Source organism: Plectropomus leopardus, chromosome 24 (genome assembly GCF_008729295.1).
Source record: "Plectropomus leopardus isolate mb chromosome 24, YSFRI_Pleo_2.0, whole genome shotgun sequence".
Classification (NCBI taxonomy): Eukaryota; Metazoa; Chordata; class Actinopteri; order Perciformes; family Serranidae; genus Plectropomus; species Plectropomus leopardus.
In genome coordinates, this window is record NC_056486.1 from 8,628,908 (window position 1) to 8,653,548 (window position 24,641).

At 38.0% G+C, this 24,641-nt stretch overlaps 1 protein-coding gene across 1 annotated transcript in view; it reads right to left on the reverse strand.

The window, feature by feature from the left end:
- The window catches only part of LOC121962647 (radixin-like), a 35,074-nt gene extending 16,775 nt beyond the window's left edge, over positions 1–18,299 (reverse strand). Inside the window, exons 1-4 of the mRNA XM_042512876.1 lie at positions 18,100–18,299; positions 14,411–14,497; positions 2,122–2,205; positions 667–762 (exon numbers count right to left, since the gene is read on the reverse strand). Of these exons, the coding sequence (XP_042368810.1) occupies positions 667–762; positions 2,122–2,205; positions 14,411–14,422 (192 nt within the window). The 5' untranslated portion in view covers positions 14,423–14,497; positions 18,100–18,299. The remainder of the gene's footprint in view (positions 1–666; positions 763–2,121; positions 2,206–14,410; positions 14,498–18,099) is intronic.
- Between the last annotated feature and the right edge of the window lie 6,342 nt (positions 18,300–24,641).

A 24,641-nucleotide genomic window follows, 5' to 3' on the forward strand; every position in this document is an offset into this window, starting at 1 on the left:
CAGAAGACGGCTGTTTTGTCTATAAACCTAACAGCTATTATGGAGCCGAATTTCATACTTTTGTTTAGTGATCATGTTTGATGGCTGCTGGGAGAAGTTTGCCTGCAGGGCTCTGAGCCAAACAGCACTGACATTTTAGGAAAAAGATAATAATTTGGATTCAAGTGAAAAAAATAAGCATATACATAACATAACACTTGTGTAATCTAGTTACTGTAGGTCAGAAATATAAAATAGTTGCTATTGGAGCCCCGCTTAAAGTCACAGAATATAAGGGGAGTTTTTCACCACATTTTCCTGTACCCTCCACCCCTCTCTGTCACACATACACTTGTAGAGTGTGAGGGGGGGTTTTCTGCCGTGTATACTCATAAACACACAGACACACTTTAATAGCCGGGGTGTCTGAGCTGGAGGGTGAGGCGGCCTGAGTGAGAGAGGAAGCATGGTAAACAGCACATCTGACATGACAGACCAGAGCGGAGCTTCTGGGAAAATCCCAGTCAAATAAGATAAGACACAAACTGATTATGTGTGAAGGAAGGCTAAAGAGAAAGGCACTAATATATATTTTTTCTTTAAAAAAGGAGGCAGAAAGACAGTCAAAGGAAGAAGACAATAAAAGTGTGTAAATTAGAAAACAGTGTGTTTTGATGGAAGACTGACCTTCTTATTGAGTTTGAGCCAAGTGATGTAACCTTTGCTGTCCACATACTGAAGACCAAAGAACCAGACCTCTCGTAGTCCCACTGTCTTCACCACCTGACAAGAAAATAAATTGAAATCTGGTTTCTTACAGATGGTACAAGCAACAGATTTCCAATTGGTTTATGGTGGTTTTGCTTTTATTGATACTGGACAGTGTAGACAGACTGGAAATAGGTGGGGGGAGACAATGAAGTGACATGCTACAAAGGTCCCCAGCCTAAAAACTGAAAGAAAATTGTCTTGTGGCAGATGGACAATATACTCAATTCTTAGAAATGCTTTAAAATCTGAACATGTTGTTGAAGAAGACTCTGAAAGAGACAGTTGACCCAAACATCAAAAGACATTTTTTCCCCTAACCGGTAGCACAATTATTAACGTTGATCAATAGCACTAGTATTTATCAAGATTCATAAATAGCAGTACAGTTAAGAGGAAAAATGGTTCTTTTTGATTTGGGGGTTAACGGTCCCTTTAAACTGACTTCAATGGATGTTTCCAGGCAATTTCTCTCTCTCCCTAAAAATACCTAAATAAGGGGAAAATGGCAAAATCTTCCTGCTTCCCTTGTGGACAGCAAACTGCAAAGGTGAAACCCAAGCAGTGTTGTAAATTGATTGATTTGTCAATACACATTGATTTTGAATATTTGAAACCGCTTCGATACCTACTTTCGCAGTATTGATACACCTGTATGAGCTGCGCTTTCTCACTCCCTCTTATGGTGTGTTCACATCAAATGCTATGCGAGCATTTTGCACAGCGAGTTTACATTTGAAGTCATTGCAAAGATGCAAATAGATGTGAATTGTGTGTGTCTTTCCCCTAATCGCACAAGTTGAAATTTTTTTCAACTTGAGCGAGAATTTTGTGTGATGCTGTATTGCAAGAGCAGATCAGGATTAAGATCTAGTTATTGATCGATTGATTGTCTGACGAATTTCTGACATCCAGAAATGAAGAATAAACAATGTTGCTGTCTGTGGACACACGGAGCGCCACTCAGCTTCAGTTCTATACAGAGACAGAAAAAATAAGAACCTGAAGGGCTCAAAGATCATTGAGCAAAGGTATAAAGTTACATGGTAAGAATGTAAACAACGGAGAGCGTGTAACGTCCTGCTGTGAAAGTTTGATAAATGACAAAGAGTCTGCATCTTGGCTCACTCTGCTTCAAAGCACGGAGACTCCGTGTTTACATCCTGCTTTCTGTTGTATTAATAGTTTTCAAGTTATCGGATCTGACTTGAATATTACAGTGTCATGACAACACAAAATCCAAGTGGCCATGGCCAAAATTTCCATTTTAATCCAATATTTCCTGAACAAAAAAAATTGTGCATTCATACAACAAGGTAAAAATGGTAGTAGGTACCTGGGTTCAATTTCTAACATACCAGCAGGCATGCTCACCTGGTCAAAGAGCTGTTTCCCCGTGGTATTCGGTTGGATGGCAAACTCCAGCTCTGCATCCATGGTCGTCACACGGACGTTGATCTCAAAAACAAAGACGACAAGAAATTCACTTTGTTTGCCATATTTCATAGGCAAAGATTTTACATTCAGACTTTAGATACAGCACGTTTTTGAATGTTGCAGAAAAGGAATGGGAACAGAAGAAACCCCACAGTGGTGCAATTAAATAAAAGGCTACACACAACAGTGTCTCACTTAGCAACAGGGTAGAGTAAAGCTCTGAACACCACATGACTGTGACCACACCACTTTTGGGTTGGAAGGAGAAATAAAAGTCACCAATGTGCTTTATAGATATAAAGCCGCCACACCAACGTGTCATTGTCATGCGTCTCCTCCTTTAATGTACTGATTTTAAAAATTTGTCAGTTTCTTATAAAAAAGAAGAATAGAAGAAACTTCATACACATGTTCACGGGCAAACATTTCAAAACTTTTCTGTGACTTTTCAAGGAAACATAACTTTTTCTTTTTTTTGTATTTTCTGTATTCAAATATAATTTCAGTTAGCAGGCATACATGGAAGGAGAGACAGAACTTGAGGAGAAATGAAGACACATACATGATGGTAAACTAAGTGTCACAGTCATCTACACATATGAAAACTACGTTCGACAGCTCCAAAAAAATATATTTGCTGTTATGCTACATTATGTTGAAGGTTATCTACACAAGACTACTGTCATCATTTTATTACTCAAGGAAAAACAAACAAAACAACAACAACAACAACAACAACAACAACAACAAAATAATCCATAACCTTTTCAAAACTTTAAGTATTTTTTCTGATTCTATGACTTTTCAAGGCCTGTAAAATTAAATTGTGAAATTCCATGACTTGACCAGGTTTTCCATAACCCTGGCACGTCGGTTGCAGCACATGATCGCAAAGTCTGTTGTTCAATTCAAATAGAGAACATTTGATGCATGTTATACATTTCCTGTTTGTATCACTTCTTTCAAACAAACAATGATAATGAATCAAAAAATCTTAAAACACTAATATCGGGACTAGGGGTCCTACAGCTTAAGGAAAGTTAGATTTAAGACTTTTTAAGGCCACTCAGAATACAGTTTAAGATCAATTAAGTGTAATCTTAATGCGAGAAGCATACAGTAAATAATTTTCTTATTTAAAAATTAAAATGTATAAATAAAATAAAATCCTTTTGCCCGTGTCTTGTCTTATCATTTTTAAGACTCCTGAAGGACTGAATTAACACATTTAAATACCAATTATGGCCTATTTTTAGATTAACAAATGCCTTTAAAGACTTTCTAAGAACTGCAGGAACCCTGATCAGGACTATTTATACTTTCAGATCTGAGATAGAAATGATTGTTGTCTCTGCTGAACTCTGACATGAATCACCCTGTTGTCATGTAACAAAAGTTGACCTTGACATATACTTTAGGATGTGGCAAAAGACATGTACCACATGCAACAGCACAACTGACAACGCAGTTGTTTTCGCTGCTGTCAAAATTCTGCAAAGTCAAGAAACAATCTTCCCGGAAAGAACAGAATTCCTGCAGAACAGAGATGAAGCATGTTCCCTCAGTATGCACGCACTGTGTCAATTTCCTTCAACCCAGGTAGTTAGAGACTTGTGTAAACTTATTCCCTCATTCCATCCTACACTGCCAGGGTGGGCAAGCTCCACCTTTCAAGGCAGCCTACTACTCAAGGGCCTCTTGAGGTGGAGCAGGGGAAAAAGCTCAGCCATTGGCTGCCAGTAAACGGCACTGGCAGTAGGCCTAGCAGCAGCTGACGGCACTGAACAGAGATGGGCCTGACCTCCGAGGCATCTCACATCCGTCCTCCCACACACACACACACATATGGCTCAGTAGTGGTTTACAACACACAGTGAGAGACAGAGAGAAGCGCTTCAGTGCAAAAGCAAAAAGTTTAGCAAGAATTTTAAAAAGCAGGGGAGATCGAGCGTAACAGGAAGCAAGAGAGATGATCTGCGGTGTACTCCCTTTAAGATTAAGTTACAGCAAGGTTACTGTAGATGAGCCAATTGTACAAAAAAGGAGGGGAAGAAAGGGACACAAATGAGAAACTGAGGAGAAGAATCTTCCTTTTCCTTTAAACAATTATATGCAAAACCTCAGGAAGGCTTACTCTGCATTTCTCTCCTCTCAATATTTCTTCACTGTCTCTCTTGCCTCCATCCCTCTCACTAACCCTGCAATGAATAATCCATGAAACGTGTGTCTATATAGCACAGAGCTGGATTCCCCTACGCCACATGGAGCTCACGCCACAATGTATCTGCCTCTGTCTCCCTCTCATTAATTACCCATGTAAAGCTGCAGCACTTTCTCCACACTATAGACATCCTGCATGAACACTCCTGCACAGCCCAAACTATCACTGTAATGTGCAACTGACTGTCCATTTATATAACATTTGTTTAAGGGACTAAACTGTATCCCACATGGACATAATCTAACCTTAAGGCAAAGCTTGTTCGGTTGGAAACTGTGGAGACCTTCCCGGGAAAAAATTAAGCTGTCTTAAATGGCTAAATAATATTGTGCCTTCAGTCAGGCTCAATTTTCAACTGACTCAGTTGCTGTGTTTTGTGCTCTTTGAAACCAAACCTCTCCGCTTGCTGCCAATGTGTCTTTCAATAAAGATTCCACACAGAGGCACTTTATTTTTCATCCACATCAAGACTAGAGACTAATCCATGTCTGGGAATCAACCCATACTGTAATTATGTGCCAGTTATTTGCAGTGAAGGAAAAAGAAATGGATAGGGCTGTACTGAACAGTTTGAAGTTTCATTCATAACACTGACATTTGAGTTCTAAGGGTGTTTTTATATTGGGTACGACTGATTCCGGCTGATTTGATAAAAAATTGCCCGCTCTGCAAAGGCGACAACTTACAATTAAAATGCAAGTTTGTCACAGCGGTATGGATAATTATCTGTCAATCTTTTCACAGCTGATCAGATCACATGGATAAGAGGGGCAGTTTGTAGGTGAAAGTAAACTCTTAGAACCAGCAGAATGAACAGTCAAGTTTAACTGTCAATGCTCCTGATGTTCTGCTGTGCCATCTCTGCCGATAAAATTAATTAATAAAAAAGTGTGTGAATTACACTACAATCAACACAAGGAACAACAGTCTGCAATACCTGCAAAGAAAGTGTTGCCATGGGAGGAGCTGTTTTTAATTCTTTTGATTAAAAATTTGCCAAAGGCATTTAAGCAAAGTTTTGTGTTGGAGTTTGCTTTATTTCAAATTGTAAATTTTGACAAAAAGATTTTCATTTTCATTGTAAATGCATGTCTGTTCCAAATATCTTTTGTCGGTCTCATTAAGCACTAATAATGGATGCCGGTGCTGAAAAAACATTATCAGTCTACCCCTCCTTTTGGGGTTTCCTCTCTTTCTTACATAGTCTCTTTTTCCTTACTTATTCAGCCTCTCTTTCAAACTCAGTGCAAACTAACTTCGAATAATGTTCTGGCACTGCTTAGGTGGAGAAAGACAGTAAATAGTGATGGTGTGTCACTGCATCTCGCCAGGTAAGGAGCTGAAATTACCGCATTCACCTGGGTGTTGTGTCGTCATCAATGCCTATTGGAGCCAGAGGCGAAAAAAAAAGTCTTGGGTGTAAATGCCAATTGTACACATTCCCATTGCATTTAAAAGCCAGATGTTGGCAAGTGTTGGCATTTTTTTGCGCAGTGGGAATGAGGCTTTAGTTGAAACCACCTCTTGATTCTGGTCAGTTTTGCTTTAATGAAGATACCTAAATACAAACAACGGATTATGAATTAATAGGAATACAATTATAACCAATCAACTAAACGAAACAAATGTAAAAAAGCATTCAACAAGAGGCAAACAATTACATTTGCAAAAGTTAATCAGAAGCTCTTCTAAAGCAACAAGGCCTCTGCTTTCTATGTCATAGTCCTACTGCAGCCAGCCTTTACACGAAACATGAAACTACTCTCGAACAAGAGGAACTATTTCTCAGGAAAGCAGCTAACAGAGGTGCAAAGTGTTAACAGCTCCGCCCCTCTCTGTACATGCGATATATTTCCTGCACACACAATATAACAATAATTAAGCTTTGGCAATGATTACATTATACAAAACAGTCTCATTTTTCTTGAAACTGATTGTGGCCCTTTGCTCTTCTTCTGTTAAAAAAAAAACCTGATGATTCATCTGAAGTTTCAGCTGCTACAGGACAAGCAAAGGCTTGATGTTATGCGCAAGATGGAGACCTGCTACACCTCTTGTACTCTTCATGCCAGTTTCTGATCAAGGAGAATCAAATGATCTCAATCTCCGTCATTTGAGATCTGAAAAGGCATCAAATGATGGAGATTGAGATCATTTGATGCCTTTTCATTTCTCAAATGATCTCAATCTCCATCATTTGAGATCTGAAAAGGTATCATAACTAATCCCTAGACTTTTGTTACCAAAGTTTTGGAAATAGACTTGCAGTTGATCCAGGTGCTGATATCTTTTGTGGGGAGAAAATCTGCAACAAATTCCATCACACTAAGTGAAACCAACTAAAGGTAGGTTTCCACAAGAGATTTGCGCAAAAATTAAGCAATATTTCGAAATGAAACATGAGTGAGTGATGTTATGCAACTTCTGCTCTCACGATAACATTCCAAGAAACATGGCAATGGATGTTCAATTCAACTAAAACACAACAAACTTGTGCTCCAAGAGGAAACATGGATTCAAAACTTCCGGATGATCTGGTCAACTTTTGAAGAGTTATGTGATGCAATAAGACCTCTTGCAGCGTCTGCTGCATCATGCCTGAGGGAGCCAGTTCCCACCAACACGCACATAGCCATAGCATCATGTGATTTATAAAAGCCCAGTTTTATTAAATATGGCTTTTTTGAATTGCCTGAAATACCACCTCATGCGAGCATAAAAACTTTTTTGCAATAAATAGGAGTTTTTTTCAAAACTGACTTGTTTCCATTAGACATATTTTATATTTACAATTTCAATTTGTGCAATTTGAGGGTCAATGGAAACCCACCTTAAGGCAAAACTTTCAACTAGGGCAGCATCTCAATCAACTCATGCAAGTGCACAAAACAAGCCCCTGAAAACACACATTGGCAAAATACCTGTTCATGGTTAACTGACAAGTGAATAAAAAACTGTGTTGGCTTTATGCTGCCTTCTTGACTTTCTCAGATAGTAGTCATGATGGAGTGTTGTGCTGAACTGGGGTTTCCAAGTGACTGGCCTTGAATGTCCCTCCCCTGTATTTGTGTGGGGCCCGCCTGCCATCAGCAATCAGCTGAGAAAGAGCCAGCCTTTGTGCTGCATGTGTGTGCGCCAAAACACAGCCAACCCACAGAGCAGAGAGAGGTGGAATCCTGTATGGACCAGACGGTCAGTTAATCCAATCCCTCCTGCAGAGAGAGAGGGGGAGGAGGGGACGGACAACAACATGCCGAGGCACTAACACAGCTAATCACACAGTCCGACAACTGAGAAGTCTCCAAGGAGCGACTTTTGTAAGCCTGCCCTTATACGACAGTCTGTCTGGTGATACTAGACACACTGATTGGGCAACATGACAGTTCTTAAAAGGGCCAAATTACTGTCTATAAATAGAGAGTAAGATCAGTTAGAGGTAAGCTTTAGATAAGCAGTAAACTCCAAAAAAAGACACATTTAACAAGTTATAAGATTTGCCCAATTTTTGCTGGTATTAATGTACACTACCTGCAAATTATGGTGTTTGTTCAATGCCACAACACCATATGAAAGAGCCTGTAAGTCATGACTCATGAAAAAATGCCTTAAAACTTCCTACAAGAAAGCGATAAACCTTAAAATTAGCTTAACACCTGATGTCCACGTGGCTGAGTCATTTTCCATGTTCAAAGTATTTCATAAGCAGAATGTCTAAACATGGCAGTTCTTTCGCATTTCCATTTTTACCAATTTTAGTTTCTTTTCTGACATTTTTCATGTTTGCTAGCATACTGAAAACACATTTGCAGCTCATTTAGATGTAGCAAAAGATTCTTCACGGTTGTATTATTCAGTGCAGCACTATCTCACAGAATCTTGTATCTGTAGGAAAAAAAAACAGCTGCACTAAGTCTCCTTTTTTTTCTATATTTTTCTTCCCTTCCTCTCACTGCTGCTGAAATGCATCATTATAAATCAAATCAAATCAAAAGTTAGCGAGTGGCAAGTAATGGTTATGACAAGTCTTTTGCCAAAATAGTACATTTTTGCATTTTCTATGTTTTTAAGGATTTGTTTTCTTTATTTTATTATTTTCCACCTTCCCCTCCCTATTTTAAGTTTGACTCTGAGTCTCCTCCTATGTTGTACCTAAGACTATAATTTGCCCTCCCTCCTTCATGTGCAGTGTCACTAAACAGACCTCCAGTTGCAGTGAGTATAGTTTAAGACTGCACTAAAGCACTGACTTGACAAGCAAGATAACAAATGAGGCCACCAAAGATTAAAGGCCAATTACAAACTCAAGCTACATCCACACTAATTAGCTCTTTGTTTAAAAACACACAACTCTTGCTACATTTACGCTTAGTGGGTACACTAATCAGGGGTTTTGGCACCCCTAAAACCGACATCTTTCAAAGATTCCATTTAAAGTCCCAGACACAGACACACCAAACTGTCATCAGATAACTAGCGGTGACAAAAGCCCCCAGCTGTGCTGCCTCATGTCGCTGTGTCGCGGCAAAAAGTTGAAAACACCAAACTGAATACCGACCAGCACGTGCGTTCTGCGCCTTCATAAGAGAAAACACATCTCATAACCAGCAGGCGACAGCCATCTGTATTGATCATTCCGAAAGGGAAACGGGACGACCATATGACACGAGTTAGCCAGTTAGCACATTAACAACACAATCTAATGTTAAAAGAACAAGGTATGTTTACCGCACGACAGTGAACAACAACACAAACCATCAGAAAGCATTTCTGCCAAAGGCTTCTCAATTGCTAAAGAAAAACAATCTAACCTCATATAACAACTTTGTTTCGACCTTTAGCTTGGTTTTTTTGACATTTTTCACTTGTTTGTCTTCTTGTAAGCTGAACAGCCAATCAGAATGATTTCATTCACTGATGGGCTGAGACACACTGCATCATCAAGGGCCAGGGACGCTAACAAATGGCCCAAATTTGACCACAGCCGACCATCGACTTGAGCCGCTTTTACACAGAGATTGTACTATAGGACCAGAACTAAGTCCTGTCTTTATACCGCCCCTGCACTTTTACACACAATCAAACAACAGCAGCATCTTTGCACTCCTGTGTGTGATTATACACTGCATCATGCAATCAGAGGAGGCATGACGGGCGTGAAGTTTAACACCAGCATCTACATTTAGTGTGACATAAGGCGTACACTCGTGTTCAACATCAGGTCTATCATGGCTCTTCTGATGCCAGGATACCGCAACGCAGTGTATAATCACACACTGGAGCAGCATGATGCTGCCCTTGGTCGGTTGTGAGTAGAAATGCTGGGGCGGTATAAAGGGGGGACTTATAGTACAATCTATGTGTCAAACCAGAGCAGCCATTACCCCACACACTGATGGAACAGCAATTGGGAGAAATTTGGGATTCAGTCTCTTGCCCAAGGACACATGAAAACTGGAGGAGCCGAGGGTCAAACCGCCAACCTTCTGACTAGTGGAGGACCTGCTCTTCCGTTTCCTCATCGTTTTTGCACGACTCTCAATCTGTTTTTTCCACAGCCTTGACCTCCATCTTTGTAGTATTTTCTGTAACTGAGCAACAAATCAGAGTGGACAATCTGCTTCCTGTTTACATCTGCATGCACATGCAAGAATGGGCATGAGATATGCATTTCCAGGCTTGTTAGTATGGACAGATTACTTTTTTAAACAGAGCTCAAAGTGACAACATGTGTTTGTGGATGTGTCCTCAGTGGGTCTCAAAACCAGTGGCTGCTTCATTTACATTTTTTCTTTCTATGTGCCCTTAAAGGATGTCGCTAAATCCCCCTCTCCATTTCAATTGCGAAGACGAGTTCTCACTCAGACGGGCCCCTTGTTAAATGTGCAGCTGTTAAGTTACTGTAAGCTGTTTAGAGGAGCTTTGCTTTGAGAGGCCTTCAGAGACGCACACACACATACTACAATCCATCGAATTGCTAAGCTGGCCTGCTGGGCTCTGAGCAGCTGTCTGTCCCTCTGATTAACCCCCCTGCAGAGTGAGACAGGCTTTTTTAGGGGAGGAGGAGAGGAAGGAGGAGTGAGAGCGTAAAAGGAATCACTGCTACCTACAAACACAAACATTCATCTTTTGGGGGAAGGGAAGATGAATGCTGTGTGAAGCATCCCTTTCACAAGAGGACAAAACAAAATCTACTCATCCATGTCCGGTCAAGTGCTGTAGACAGGATCTGAAAAGCTTCCAGTGATTTTACAAGATGCACGAGAGGGATAATATAGAGGAAAAAAAGAGTGCTTTACTTATCGCCCCGGCCAATTATTGGGGCTGATATTAAGCATTTTGCGAACTATCTGTATCAGCGTTTGCCACAATACTATAATCGTACTGTTTTAATTAAAAAGTGCAAAGAAAGTGTCAGCAGGGGAAGAATTCTTATTACTTTGTAAAACCTCAGGGAGCTAATTTTATCTTTTTATTTTTCTATTTAAGTTTCCACTTGATTTGATAAAAAAAAAGTTTATGTGAACTTGCTGTATTTGACGTTGAAAGTTTCAGGTTTTTATTTAACTTTTTTTTGTTTTTGTTGGAGTTTGTTATATTCCAAATTCTAAATACTGACAAAGATTTTCATTGTAAATGCGTATTGATTCCATATATTGTTTTTTGGCCTCGTTAACTACTAATAATCGGTATTTGTATTGGCCCTGGAAAACCAATATCGGTCGACCCCAAGATTGAATCTAAATTCTGTACTGTTAATGAGGTTTAGGATCAAACACAACAGTCAAAGAGTTCTAATGTTGCCCAGCACCTCTCCTTCTCGCTCTCCACCTCTTTACTTCTAAATCTTAATGTTCATCCATTTGACTTGTTCCTGCTCTGAGGGAGTCCCTCAGTGGTCTGGTGATAAACCTTTCTCTTCACCTTGCTTCTGCACTTCCACAGAGACAGGATGTTGACACAGACTGGGCCCCCGATGTACACAGCGGGCCCCTTCTACAGCAAACGGGAAAACAGCCACAAGCTAGGAAGCCAGCAAAGACTCTCTCTTCCTGTGGGGTGCTATCACCTTAGGCTCTGACCCCCAGCCCACAAAAAGCAACAAACACAAGTGGTGGGATATGACAAACAGCAAATTAATGTATATTCACAAAACTGTAAAATATGTTCATCCCTGACACAGACCGTTTAGGCTTTATCCACACTGACGCTGATACTATCAGCGAATCTAATTCATGACCAATGACTCATCATTAAAACAATGTGTTTAGACACATTCTGTCAAAACTCAAGACAGAAAAACTCAGCAAAGCTCCAGCGTGGAAATCCCAGACTGCTGGAACACAAGCGTAGACACATTCCTTACGTCAGCAATGTCACAGTCAGCAATGCGCAACAGAGCACAAGCACCTTCACAGACTCTGGTTCAAATCGATTTTAAGGAGCTTGTCTCACAATAAAAATCTGTATATATGTGCTCACAACCTAAAAACTACTAAAGCTATCGCTATGTTCACATTCAGGGTTCCTACAGCTTAAAGCAAGTTTAATTAATGTTTTAATGCCACTCGAAATAAAATTTAAGACTAATTTTACAATAACCAAAATTGACCCTGTTTCAGGCATGCTGCAATTTTTTAGTTAAACAGACATTTTTTTATAGAATATGCAGTTTCCCATGCTGTCCAGAATATAGTGACAGCTAACTAGAGGACAGTGGCTCCTCTGCTCTGATCATCCTGATCTGGTGACATTTTTGCCAGAGGTATTCTGAAAATATATACTTAAAAAACGACAATACATGTTACCAATTATTTTAAGATTTCACAATGCAGCTCTAGGTTATTTTTGTGATGAGGTATTCTACTGATTAATCCATTAATTAATCGAGCCTGTGATCCACTGTCAAGATTTTGGATAGTGTATGAGTTGCTGTAAACCTTAGCTGTTAAACAGCTCTTTTAACATACAGATGATGCCTTATCTTATGCTGCTATGCTGCCTCTTGAGTGCAATTATTTTAACTTTAAATATGCATTTAAGTTTTGGAAAAATTGTACCTGAATCTTGCTTAGTTACAATGAAATGTAATGCATGCAATTCTAAAAGCTTTGCTGCAATTGTGTAGTTTGATGTAAAAACAGCAAAATTCATCTCACCGCAGTCAATAGTTTAATCTATTTGCGTTTTCGGACAACTAACTTCAACAGTAATATTACCAAAACCTGAACCATTCAGCCTCTTACACAACCACAGAGGACAAAAAATCAAAACTGTTTTAACTGTATCTCCAAACTGGAGTAACAAGACGTGCTCAGACTTCACAGCAAGTGCCAAACTCTTATGCTACTCAACCTTGCAATTGTTTTTATTCTTAGGTTACAGTTGAATGCTGACTCTGAGACATGAGAGGTCTAATCCAAAACAATGTTTTGATGTCTGGCACCAATCCCAGAGAAGGTCATGTCTGATGAACCCTGTTCTTGCTTCCTCTATTTACCGAGCCTGTGCCTCTCCGCGACAAGCTGTACTTTCTCTTTCAGTTGGTTATTGTCTGTGACAGAGACGTCGCTCTGAGCTGAGCGGCCGGGCCTCCACTGTCCAAACTGTTTTGGGATGGTGCCCTGGTGACTCAGGGGACAAGAGGGGGAAGAGGAGGATGACATCAGTGCTTAGTTTGTTCCTCTTCTGCAGCTTCACACCCACAAACACCCACTATCTCTCTCCTGAAGCCTGTTGTTCTGTGTTACAAGGGAAGTTTTTGCAAACTGACCTTGAAATCTTTCCATGAATCAAGTTCTAAATCAAACATATTATCTCTGCTTGAAAAACTATCAAGAAGATCAGAATTTGTCAAGTAAAAAGTCAAACACTAAATATTGCTGTGTCATAGTTTGATAGCTAAGAGTGGCCAAGACAACTTCATACTTTGACAATCTCTTAGTATAGTGAAACTAATGGCTCAACATGCGACATCCCCAGACACACGCGGGAGCTTTACTAAAGCCTGTTTACAGGATTCCTACACATTTTTACCACTAAATTTCTCTGACTTTTTTCTATCTGAGGCAAATTTTGATGACCATACATTTTTGAAACGGCCGTCAATGCTCTTTATCAGTTCTTTGTCATTGATGGGTTTTTTTAAAAAAATATATATATTTTTTTTTATTCTATACATTTTTTGGCAATGTTTTAAAGAAAGAAATTATGTCTTTTTTCAGATTTTTGGTGATTTATAAAGAAAAAATGCTTTTTTTTAATTTTAAAAAAATGACAATTTTTTGGCAAGGTTTTTTCTTCTTTTTTGGGTTGATTTTTAAAGAAAAGTTTTGTTTTTTTATTCTGGTGATTTTTAAAATAAGAAAAAGTCTGCTTCCAAATCTGCAGACTTAGGTTTACAACCATTTATCACAACCAGAAACTGTAGAAGGCCTTTACAGTTTTTTTCGTGACGTATTAACCCTGCGTTTATTATAAAGGAGCATAACAGCAGTGGGACAGCCATGAAGAGACTGCATCAAATTAGTTTTGTTTTGGCGTTGTTCACGTCCTAGGACTGGCATTCTCCCCACCCTTTAAGCAACAATGGCAGCAGTGTTGCAGCTGCAAATCTGTGGGCTGGGCAGTTAATTTCACACTCTGGCTGTTGTTTACTTGGAAGAGGAGGATGAAGAGTGGGAGCAGCCATGGGGATGATCCTGCCACTTCCCAGAATGGACAAATGTAGCTTACGGCAGCAGTGCATGCCGGCTAATGTGACAACTGGAGAGAATCAATTTATACAAACAGACTAGACAGGAACAAAAATCAAATATCCTGAGCTACATGGGCTATGGTTTAATGTGTTCTAATGTTGCAAGTACTTTTTAATTTTTTTAAATTTTTTTTTACATCAATCTGAATCGATTACCTTTAGTGCTGCCTTTCTGTTGACCTATCAAGAACATGGTCCAAGCTGCAGACATTTGAATGCCCACTTTAATGTGACTTCTTTCAGTCTCTTACCGGTTTCGGCATCTTTGCCTCCACTCCTCCTTACACCCAACAGCTGAAATCCGTTACAGGAAGGCAACAACACCAATATGACAGGACCTGAAAGTGAAAGATGCAATTTTCATTCATGGATGAAACAACATGAAAAGTTACAACATTATTTATTGGTTTAGTGTTTTTTTGTTTTCTCTCTGTAAATAAAAGATTTGGCAAAAAGCAATACATTACATTGCAATGATTAATGCTTAAAGTTAGCACACATTCCTTCTTCGAAGTTGTCATTTGTTTATCTTAAGATCTATCGGTCAAGTCCTGAATTCAGAGGGGAGGACAATACAATGCATATACAAAATAACAAAACATAAAGTTTAAGGAGAGGGGAAATAACACACATAAACCCATAAACCCAAAGTTTCATGTAGTGAACCGACCCGCCTTTCCACCAGTTTTACGAGGACCCACTGTAATCAAAGATGTGTTATCAACAATGGGTGTTACATATTCCACAATGGAAGCAAACAGTAGTATCAAAATCACAGATTATGTGCAAATGTTTGTTCTGTTATTTCAGTTATTTGTTTTTACACAAAAAATAAGCACGAACAAATTATTAATGACACCATGCACACTCAGGTCAAGGAAAACCTTATCTTTTTTGGTTCCTGCAAAGAACCAAGTTTTAAGGTTCTGAACCGATTCATTTTGGTTGAAATGTTCTAAACGGATCAAAATCAGGTGTGAGAACCAGAGCGAAACCTGTTCCATTTTGGTGGAAAAGTGATATTTTTGAACTGAGTTACAGCAGAAAAAAAAACCACAAAAAAATGGACAGAAATTAAAAAAAAAATTAAAAACCCAAAACCTCAAACAACAAGACATAAAGAAAAGTGGTTTTGCATAGAATCTCAACATGCACTTGTGTTGTTGTACACAGTGCAGTAGTGCACATATGGTAACTATTGCAAGCTTTTATGGCCGAAAACTATTTTATCATAATTACTGCGGAAGAACAAACTAATTGCCTGGGTCCAGAACTTTGAATCCGCCCACTCCACCAAGTTCGATTTGACTGACAGACCAACAAGTTGACAATTCTCAGGCAAAAGAAACTAAAACATAGTCAAGGCATTATGCTGACTTGTGACCACTGTAAAATTATCAGTTATATTTTATCAAAATAAAAGACCTATCTGATACAAATGAAGATACTGGGACTACACTTTTTTTAAAAGCATCTATGTCACTGTGCATCTCATTCATCATTGCATGCTATACATGTCAGTCTAGGTACACTCTAGTTGAAACACAAGCCTGCACATCAGGTAATGACCTGGGCTGAACTGCCATATGATACCGAAATGATGCAGGAAAAACAAGAGTTTTTGTTATGTGAGCATGTCACATCAATCAGATCTGGATGCTTCAGTATATGGTCTGATGGTATTATATCTGTGCATTTATTTAACTACAATCATATTTTATTCAGCAAAATGTATCTACTGGACTGAAAAGCAATTGATATTATTATTCTAGTATGCTACAAACACTTTAATTTGTATTCACAATGTTAACACTTTTTATCATTAAAAAAAGATACTTGGCATCTAATATTGTGATGCTACATTGTATCGTGTTGTTCCAATACCCCTGATAAATACACCATAACCTGACTGAACAACATAATTTTTTGACACTGGCTGTCTTGCTAAGCAGGACGTTTCTGTACATGGTATGTTTCCTGTTACTGGGTCTAGAAACCAGTTTTGATGACTGTTGGGGACATCCTTTACTTGTCATTGCAATTACATTACATGCTTTCATAATACACTGCTCTACCGGCTAAGCTACTGGGCACACCATTCATATAATTTTTCATAAAATTTTTATTTATTTCTTGCACATTTTTTTTTGGTAATTTCTTCTTTCGTAGCTCATCGCCTTCTTCCTATCTTTTTGAAGGAAATCAAGCCAACTGGCTCAGGTTTTAAAGGGTTAAAGTAGCACACAGTTCTGGTACCACAGTGGCAAGTTGGCAACTGAATTAATCCTACTTTATCTTGAAATTAATACCAGGGGTAATCTGTCTTACTGCTCAGAATACTTTTTATGTCCAGAAACTACACAAGACCATCAAAGGGAGCCAAATCCATTCTGGTAACTTAAAAAAAAACAAAACAGCGGGCCTCATGCAGCAACATTCTGCAATGCAAAAGCTGCAGAGAGAACTTTAGCAGTAGTGAAACTGATGTAGGCCTAAACGTAAAGTAAATGTAATTTCAGGGTACTGTATTTAAGTATTAAAAGTAAAAAATAAGTGTTTTTAGCACAAAAATGACTTCCATGATTACAAAAAAAAACATTTTAACTTGTTTTTGCTGCACTTGTATACTTTTAACAAGTAACAGTAGTTATTGTATGATAGTAGTGGATTACAAAGTCGAGTAAAAAGCATAACGTTTCACATAAACTGAAGTGAAGTGGAGTAGAAATGAAAAGTGGCATAAGATTGAAATAGTAAAATAGTTAAAGTAAAAGTTTCTCAGATTTGTACATTAGTACAGTACTTAAATAAATGTACTTAGTTACATTCTGGTCAAAGGAAGGACTCAGTAACTGAAACTACATGGGATTGATACAAGCCCTGAAAATTAAAAATCTAGTCATTATGAAACTGTAAAACATTATCATTATTATTATCTGATTATATGACATTCATGTATTTTCCAATGTGAAACTTTGAGTTGGGTAACAATTCGTTTATGTTTATTTCTTATCTTTGTGAGTGCTCAACCACTCATATAATGTTTTCTTACCTAAAAACCTAAACCTACCTAAAAATAGAGCAAAAATAAGAAGGTGAGTCCCAAAAACCCGATGGATATCAACAAAATAAGAACAAATCGTTCATACTAGCAAAAAAAAGGAAATTTGTTTGCTTATAATTTCTTTCATTCAAACAAATAATAACCATCACACGGGCTGTAAGTGACTATAAAACTCTAAGAGAGCATTATTGTGATCCAACGCAATATCAGTGTGACACAAACTGGCTTTGTTTAAGAAATTTGCGTAAGAAAGCCCACTGAATAGCTGTCGCGGTTATACTCCACATGAAGACATACCCACTTGTAGCTCGCGAGAGATTAGCTAGCGTTATTTACCCGCCGAGAGTTGGCTTCCGTTACTCTGTAATTTAACACAATTTAACCAAATGGTGAACAAATGTTACACTGAAGGCAAAACCTTGGCTACAACAGCATGACATGACGTGGAAAAACAAGAAAACACACAGCCTAACGTTACATTTGACACGTGAAAATGCTTATTTTCAAAGTTTTATTCGCTAACACATAAATGTGAGCCAAAATACTCCTCATGAAGTGAAGCTGTGGCTGACATTTTCATGCTAGTTTGTGGGTATAGCCTCCCTAACGAGACAAGGTTTGCCTCGCTCACACACACAACTTACAAGTTTTAAAGCCTTAAAATGTTCGGCCATCACCATTTCACCACGTTTCCCACCAAAATAAAGAAACACACGAGAAATTGTGACTACGTAAGGCAAGCTGCAGGCACTTTAAGGGGCCCAACTTCGTAAAAATCGTCATTTCTATCGTGTCGTACAAAAATATGAACACGAGGATATCCGCTTTTGCATCAAACTTGAAGAGAAGCTCATCTTTTAGGGAGAGGCAACTCACCGGGGGACGAAGTGTGTCTTTGAAACGATGGGAAAGCCTGGTATCTTCAAATACGACAAAATACCAACGATGGAAAATTCTCTCTGGTTCTCGTTTCTTCTCTCTTGGTGTTTTTGAGGAAACAAATTCCCGCAGACATAGAAAAACCGTTGAAGTCTTAACCATAAGGCGATTTGGGGTGCTAGTGTCGAGCCAGCCGGAACAAGATACCGCGGCTTCCGGTTTCAACTTTAAAAATAAAAGTATCACAGTGGAAGCATGAGAGGAAGTTTACAAACAAAACAATAACAAAAAGCCAGAGGGGTATTAAATTAATTTTAATTTTATTTCTTGTCTTTCCCTCCCTCTTTCTTTTAACTGTTGCCCACTAAGGGTAGTCCCTTAGGATGTAAATTAGCAGTTGTACTAACTCCGGCATATTTGCATTTGTATTTTACACTGATCATTTAAATGCTGTGTCCCTATTAAATAAATAAAGAAAGAAAGAAAATAAGATAAATAAATGTTAAATGCACTGTCCTTTTTGGTTGCCAAATGAGTGAGTAGTTTCATATAATGTTCAATATCCTTCAGAGACAGACAGTATTGGGTTTTTTATTGCTAAAGGTACATTTTTACTGCCGCACCTATATAAAATAATTTTATACACTCGATCTTTAGATGTATTATTGTCAATATTACCTCAATTGGTTTTATTTTATCTTATGTTTTGCATTCTGTGCATTCTATTGTTATTCTTATATCTGATCTTATTTTTGCATGCAAGGTTTATTATGTCTTCTGTGTCTATTCACATTTAATTTTCATATTTACTTTGGATTTTAAAAGAATGTATTTCCGGTCTGTTTTTCTGTTCTTGACGTAAACTTGACTCAGCTAACGGTGGAGATGTTCAATATGGCTGTCTGCAGCTGAGAAGTGGAGACATGGGGAGTGAAGAATATCAGACAGGGCATCGTTTCACAAAAAGTGGTCTTAGAGCGCCATCCTGTGGATTTCTTGCAGACTGCATTGGCCTGCTCTGGAAGTAGTTAATTTAGCATTAATGCACTTGCTGAAAGTTTGTTACAGAAGTAAGCAAAATGCATGAGTGACTCATCTTTCAAGACATCTGGTTTGTGAACTGTTTCTAAAACAATTACCACAGAACTAAGTTTGAATAGTTAATCATTAATAACCAATAAAACAAGGGAAAAGTGGTCCCTATTAAATAAATAAATAAATAAAGAAAATAAGATAAATAAATGTTAAATGCCCTGTCCTTTTTGGTTGCCAAATGATTGAGTAGTTTCATATAATGTTCAATATCCTTCAGAGACAGACAGTATTGGGTTTTTTATTGCTAAAGGTACACTTTTACTGCCGCACCTATATAAAATAATTGTATACACTCGATCTTTAGATGTATTATTGTCAATATTACCTCAATTGGTTTTATTTTATCTTATGTTATGCATTCTGTGCATTCTATTGTTATTCTTATATCTGATCTTATTTTTGCATGCAAGGTTTATTATGTCTTCTGTGTCTTTTCATTTGAAGCACTTGATGAATGTAATTAATTTCTTTGTTGTAAAGCACCTTGGGCTGCACTTCTTATATGAAAGGTGCTATAAAAACAAAGTTTATTATTATCATTATTACTAATCAGAGGGGAATAAATAAATACAAAATACAGCTATTTAAAGTTGCATACCTCTTCCAAAGGACAAAATAAAACACATTTGTTCCTCCACAGTGCTAAAAAATATCTTTGTAGCACACTCTCCCCCTCTCATAAATGACGTACAGTCCCTAAGAAAATAACATCTTTGAAGCAGCTGTTTCACTTTGCATCCTAATCATCCACGTAAAGGTGCAAGACTTTTTCTTCACTTCCAAATAACGTCTCTCGCCGTCATTCACATTTAATTTTCATATTTACTTTGGATTTTAAAAGAATGTATTTCCGGTCTTGTTTTCTGTTCTTGACGTAAACTTGACTCAGCTAACGGTGGAGATGTTCAATATGGCTGTCTGCAGCTGAGAAGTGGAGACATGGGGAGTGAAGAATATCAGACAGGGCATCGTTTCACAAAAAGTGGTCTTAGAGCGCCATCCTGTGGATTTCTTGCAGACTGCATTGGCCTGCTCTGGAAGTAGTTAATTTAGCATTAATGCACTTGCTGAAAGTTTGTTACAGAAGTAAGCAAAATGCATGAGTGACTCATCTTTCAAGACATCTGGTTTGTGAACTGTTTCTAAAACAATTACCACAGAACTAAGTTTGAATAGTTAATCATTAATAACCAATAAAACAAGGGAAAAGTGGGTCCCTATTAAATAAATAAATAAATAAAGAAAATAAGATAAATAAATGTTAAATGCCCTGTCCTTTTTGGTTGCCAAATGATTGAGTAGTTTCATATAATGTTCAATATCCTTCAGAGACAGACAGTATTGGGTTTTTTATTGCTAAAGGTACACTTTTACTGCCGCACCTATATAAAATAATTGTATACACTCGATCTTTAGATGTATTATTGTCAATATTACCTCAATTGGTTTTATTTTATCTTATGTTATGCATTCTGTGCATTCTATTGTTATTCTTATATCTGATCTTATTTTTGCATGCAAGGTTTATTATGTCTTCTGTGTCTTTTCATTTGAAGCACTTGATGAATGTAATTAATTTCTTTGTTGTAAAGCACCTTGGGCTGCACTTCTTATATGAAAGGTGCTATAAAAACAAAGTTTATTATTATCATTATTACTAATCAGAAGGGAAAAATAAATACAAAATACAGCTATTTAAAGTTGCATACCTCTTCCAAAGGACAAAATAAAACACATTTGTTCCTCCACAGTGCTAAAAAAATTATCTTTGTAGCACACTCTCCCCCTCTCATAAATGACGTACAGCCCCTAAGAAAATAACATCTTTGAAGCAGCTGTTTCACTTTGCATCCTAATCATCCACGTAAAGGTGCAAGACTTTTTCTTCACTTCCAAATAACGTCTCTCGCCGTCATTCACATTTAATTTTCATATTTACTTTGGATTTTAAAAGAATGTATTTCCGGTCTTGTTTTCTGTTCTTGACGTAAACTTGACTCAGCTAACGGTGGAGATGTTCAATATGGCTGTCTGCAGCTGAGAAGTGGAGACATGGGGAGTGAAGAATATCAGACAGGGCATCGTTTCACAAAAAGTGGTCTTAGAGCGCCATCCTGTGGATTTCTTGCAGACTGCATTGGCCTGCTCTGGAAGTAGTTAATTTAGCATTGATGCACTTGCTGAAAGTTTGTTACAGAAGTAAGCAAAATGCATGAGTGACTCATCTTTCAAGACATCTGGTTTGTGAACTGTTTCTAAAACAATTGCCACAGAACTAAGTTTGAATAGTTAATCATTAATAACCAATAAAACAAGGGAAAAGTGGGACCCAATACCCACTACCCTAGTAGTGGGTATTGGGTCCACCTGTTATTATTAGTTCCACCTGTCCCTCACTGGTCCTGCAGTCTACACACCTGTTCTCATTTCCCCAATTAGCATCTCCCTCCTCATTTCTGCACAGTCATGTTTTTTTTTCCCCCTCTTTGCTAGTTATATTACCTGCCTTCATCTGCATGATTTAGGACAACTGCAAAGATTAGTTAATTAATCAATCCTTTCAATTCAGTCAATTGATGAACATTTTATTGTCTGGATCCCTGATAGCTCAGTGTATAGAGCAGGTGTTCCATGCATAAATAAAATCAATAAAATCAATGTCCTTGCTGCAGGAGCTGCTTGTTATTCCTTGCTGCATGTCATTCTCTTTCTCATTTACAATCCGTCCTGTCAAATAAAGACAAAATGTGAAAACAATTTTTTTTTGTTTGATTTTTTGTTTGTTTGTTTGTTTGTTTTTTGATAATTTAAAGTCTGTGGATTCAGGTCATTTTCTGCACTTATTTTTTTCTACCACAAGATGTCACTGTGTCCCTTCTGTTAGTGTGCCACATGACTTATTCAAATTGAACTACTTATTATAATTATCAGTAAAGTTTTGTGGTACATTTCCTGCCCAATTGATCATTGCCTTTCTCACAATTTTTAACAGACATCAAACCAATTTGCTGAGGTTTCAAACAGTCAAATTATTTGTGGACGGTGTCTGAACACAGAAAAAAACAACTGATCCAGGAATAAAAGGGTTAATTTTTCTCTGTCCTTGTGATTGTCTGTTTGATTAGTTCCACCCCTTCCTCACTGGTCCTGCAGTCTACACACCTGGTCTCACTTCCCCAGTTCAGTCAATTGATGGACATATTACTGTTGGATCCATGGTAGCTCAATGGATAAAGCAGGTGTCCTGTTTATAAAATACATGTCCTTGCTGCAGGAGCTGTAGGTTCAATTCCAGCTTGTGACCCTGTGCTGCATGCCATTCCATTTTTCTTTCTTGTTTACACTCTGTCCTGTCAAATAAAGACACAATGTGATAAAAATTGTGACTTCTTCTTGTGTTTTTTGATAATTTAAAGTTTTGGGGCATTCTGTATTTTTTTAACACAAAATTGTTAAAGCACAGTATGAAAAGGAAAGGCCCTAAAATGGATTCCTTGAGGACATTTTAATTTGACAGAAATGTTAAATTATAAGAAAAGAATATTCAAATAATAAGCAATGTCAAATAATTAGATCAGAAAATAATTCATTTTAAAAAAATAAGAAGAAAAGTGCATGTGTCAGTAAAACAACGTGTGATTGTGATTTGGTCAGTGCGTTCCCACAGGCAGCGGTTAATCATAGGTGTGATATCAGAGTGTGATAGGAACAAAGTTAACAGAGGTCAGATGACACAGGGACATCTCCAGTAACGCTCGGTCCCTCCACTGTGAGCCAACCACACAGCCTCTGTGAGGAAGATGACAGTGTTATCAGTAAAGATAGTCTTGTGATGGTCGACAATGTGTGAATGAGATGGAGGTCAGATACTGCTTTCCTCCATCTCATCAGATTATAGAGTGTGTGACCCTGCTGATATCAAACACGTCCTGACAGGATAACACGTGCATTCAGTACATTCATGTGATTGTTTTGTTATTGTAATGTATAAAGTCCATTATTTAAACTGTACGATTTGTGGTTTAGAGTTCCCTCAGTGATTTGCTGAAGCTGAGCATCATGTAGTTCCATTACATTGGAGAGATGACAGAAATCTCTACAGCCAACACTCGGCAACTCACACCAAAACTATCTAGACTGATAAATGCCACAACAGGTGAGAGAAAAAATATATGTCTTTTTAATTTTGGGGTGAGCTGTCCCTTTACGCAGCTGCTGAATGGACGGCTGTCGCCCTGTTTGGCTGGCCTCATTGGCCCCTATAGTTCCTGGTGACTTAATACCTGTTTGCTGCTGGTGTCTGAAACAACATCCCTCTGTTGGCTACTACACAGCAGCTCCCTCCTGTAATTACAGAGCCATGTGTCTGCACCCGATCCAGCAGCCGCCTCCTGACTGCACAGAGAGCTCAACAAGTGAATGGGTACAGAAATCTTCCAGTTACTCTGTTCCTCCTCCAACAACAGTTCATTCATTCATCTGGGAAGTCAACAGGATGAGGGGTGAAGGGTTAAATTCTGTCACACAGACAGAGAAGAGGACATACTTTTGAAAAAGTGTATTGAGCTGTATGGAGAATAATGAATCATTCATCTGTGAGGTTAAACAGGAGGAGGGATGAAGGGTTAAATTCTGTCACAGACAGAAAAGGAGACAGTTCTGAAACACTATATTGAGCAATAAGGGATGCATTGTTCAGTACTGTGCTCAGACACAAGTGTTCAGGATTTTATGTTGTCATGGTTCCCTTTTGCCAATCAAAAGATCACTTTAAAAAAAAAAAATCTTTTTTTCTATTTTTGAGGTGCGAGATTCATATGGTTTGATAGATGGAAACCTGCCGATAGTTTCAAGCTAAAGAAGCCCCATCATCCTATCATAATTATCTGAGTCCTGGCTCTGTGATTTCTGCAATAAAATATGATTTTATGATTTATGAACAACCCAAGTTGCATCTTTAGTCATCTTACCAAAACACAACCAATCACTGTCAGAAGAGTACATTTACTTAAGTTCTATACTTAAATAGGCAACAAATTTGAGATATCTGTACTTGGGTATTTTCTTTTCATGTCACTTTTTGCATGAGAAACATACGGTTATCTAGATTTATATACATGCATGAGAGAAGCGTTTTTTTTTCCCCCGAGTTAGTTTTTTGGGGTGTGTTTTTCTACCTTTTTTTCTAGTCTGTTTTTGTTGGGGGGGGGGGGGGGGGTGAGAAAGAGTAATGTTGAGGGTTGAAAAAGTGGGGGGTTTTTTTATTAAAAAAAGTAGTTGTTTGTATTTTAGGGGTTTAAAATATGATTTAGAGTTTTTTGAAATAATGTTATTAAAAGTAACACACACACACACACACACACACATTTACTTCTTTCTTATTCTTGTTTTAACACATATCAGTCAATCAATCAATCAATAACCAGTAAAACAAAACACAGGAG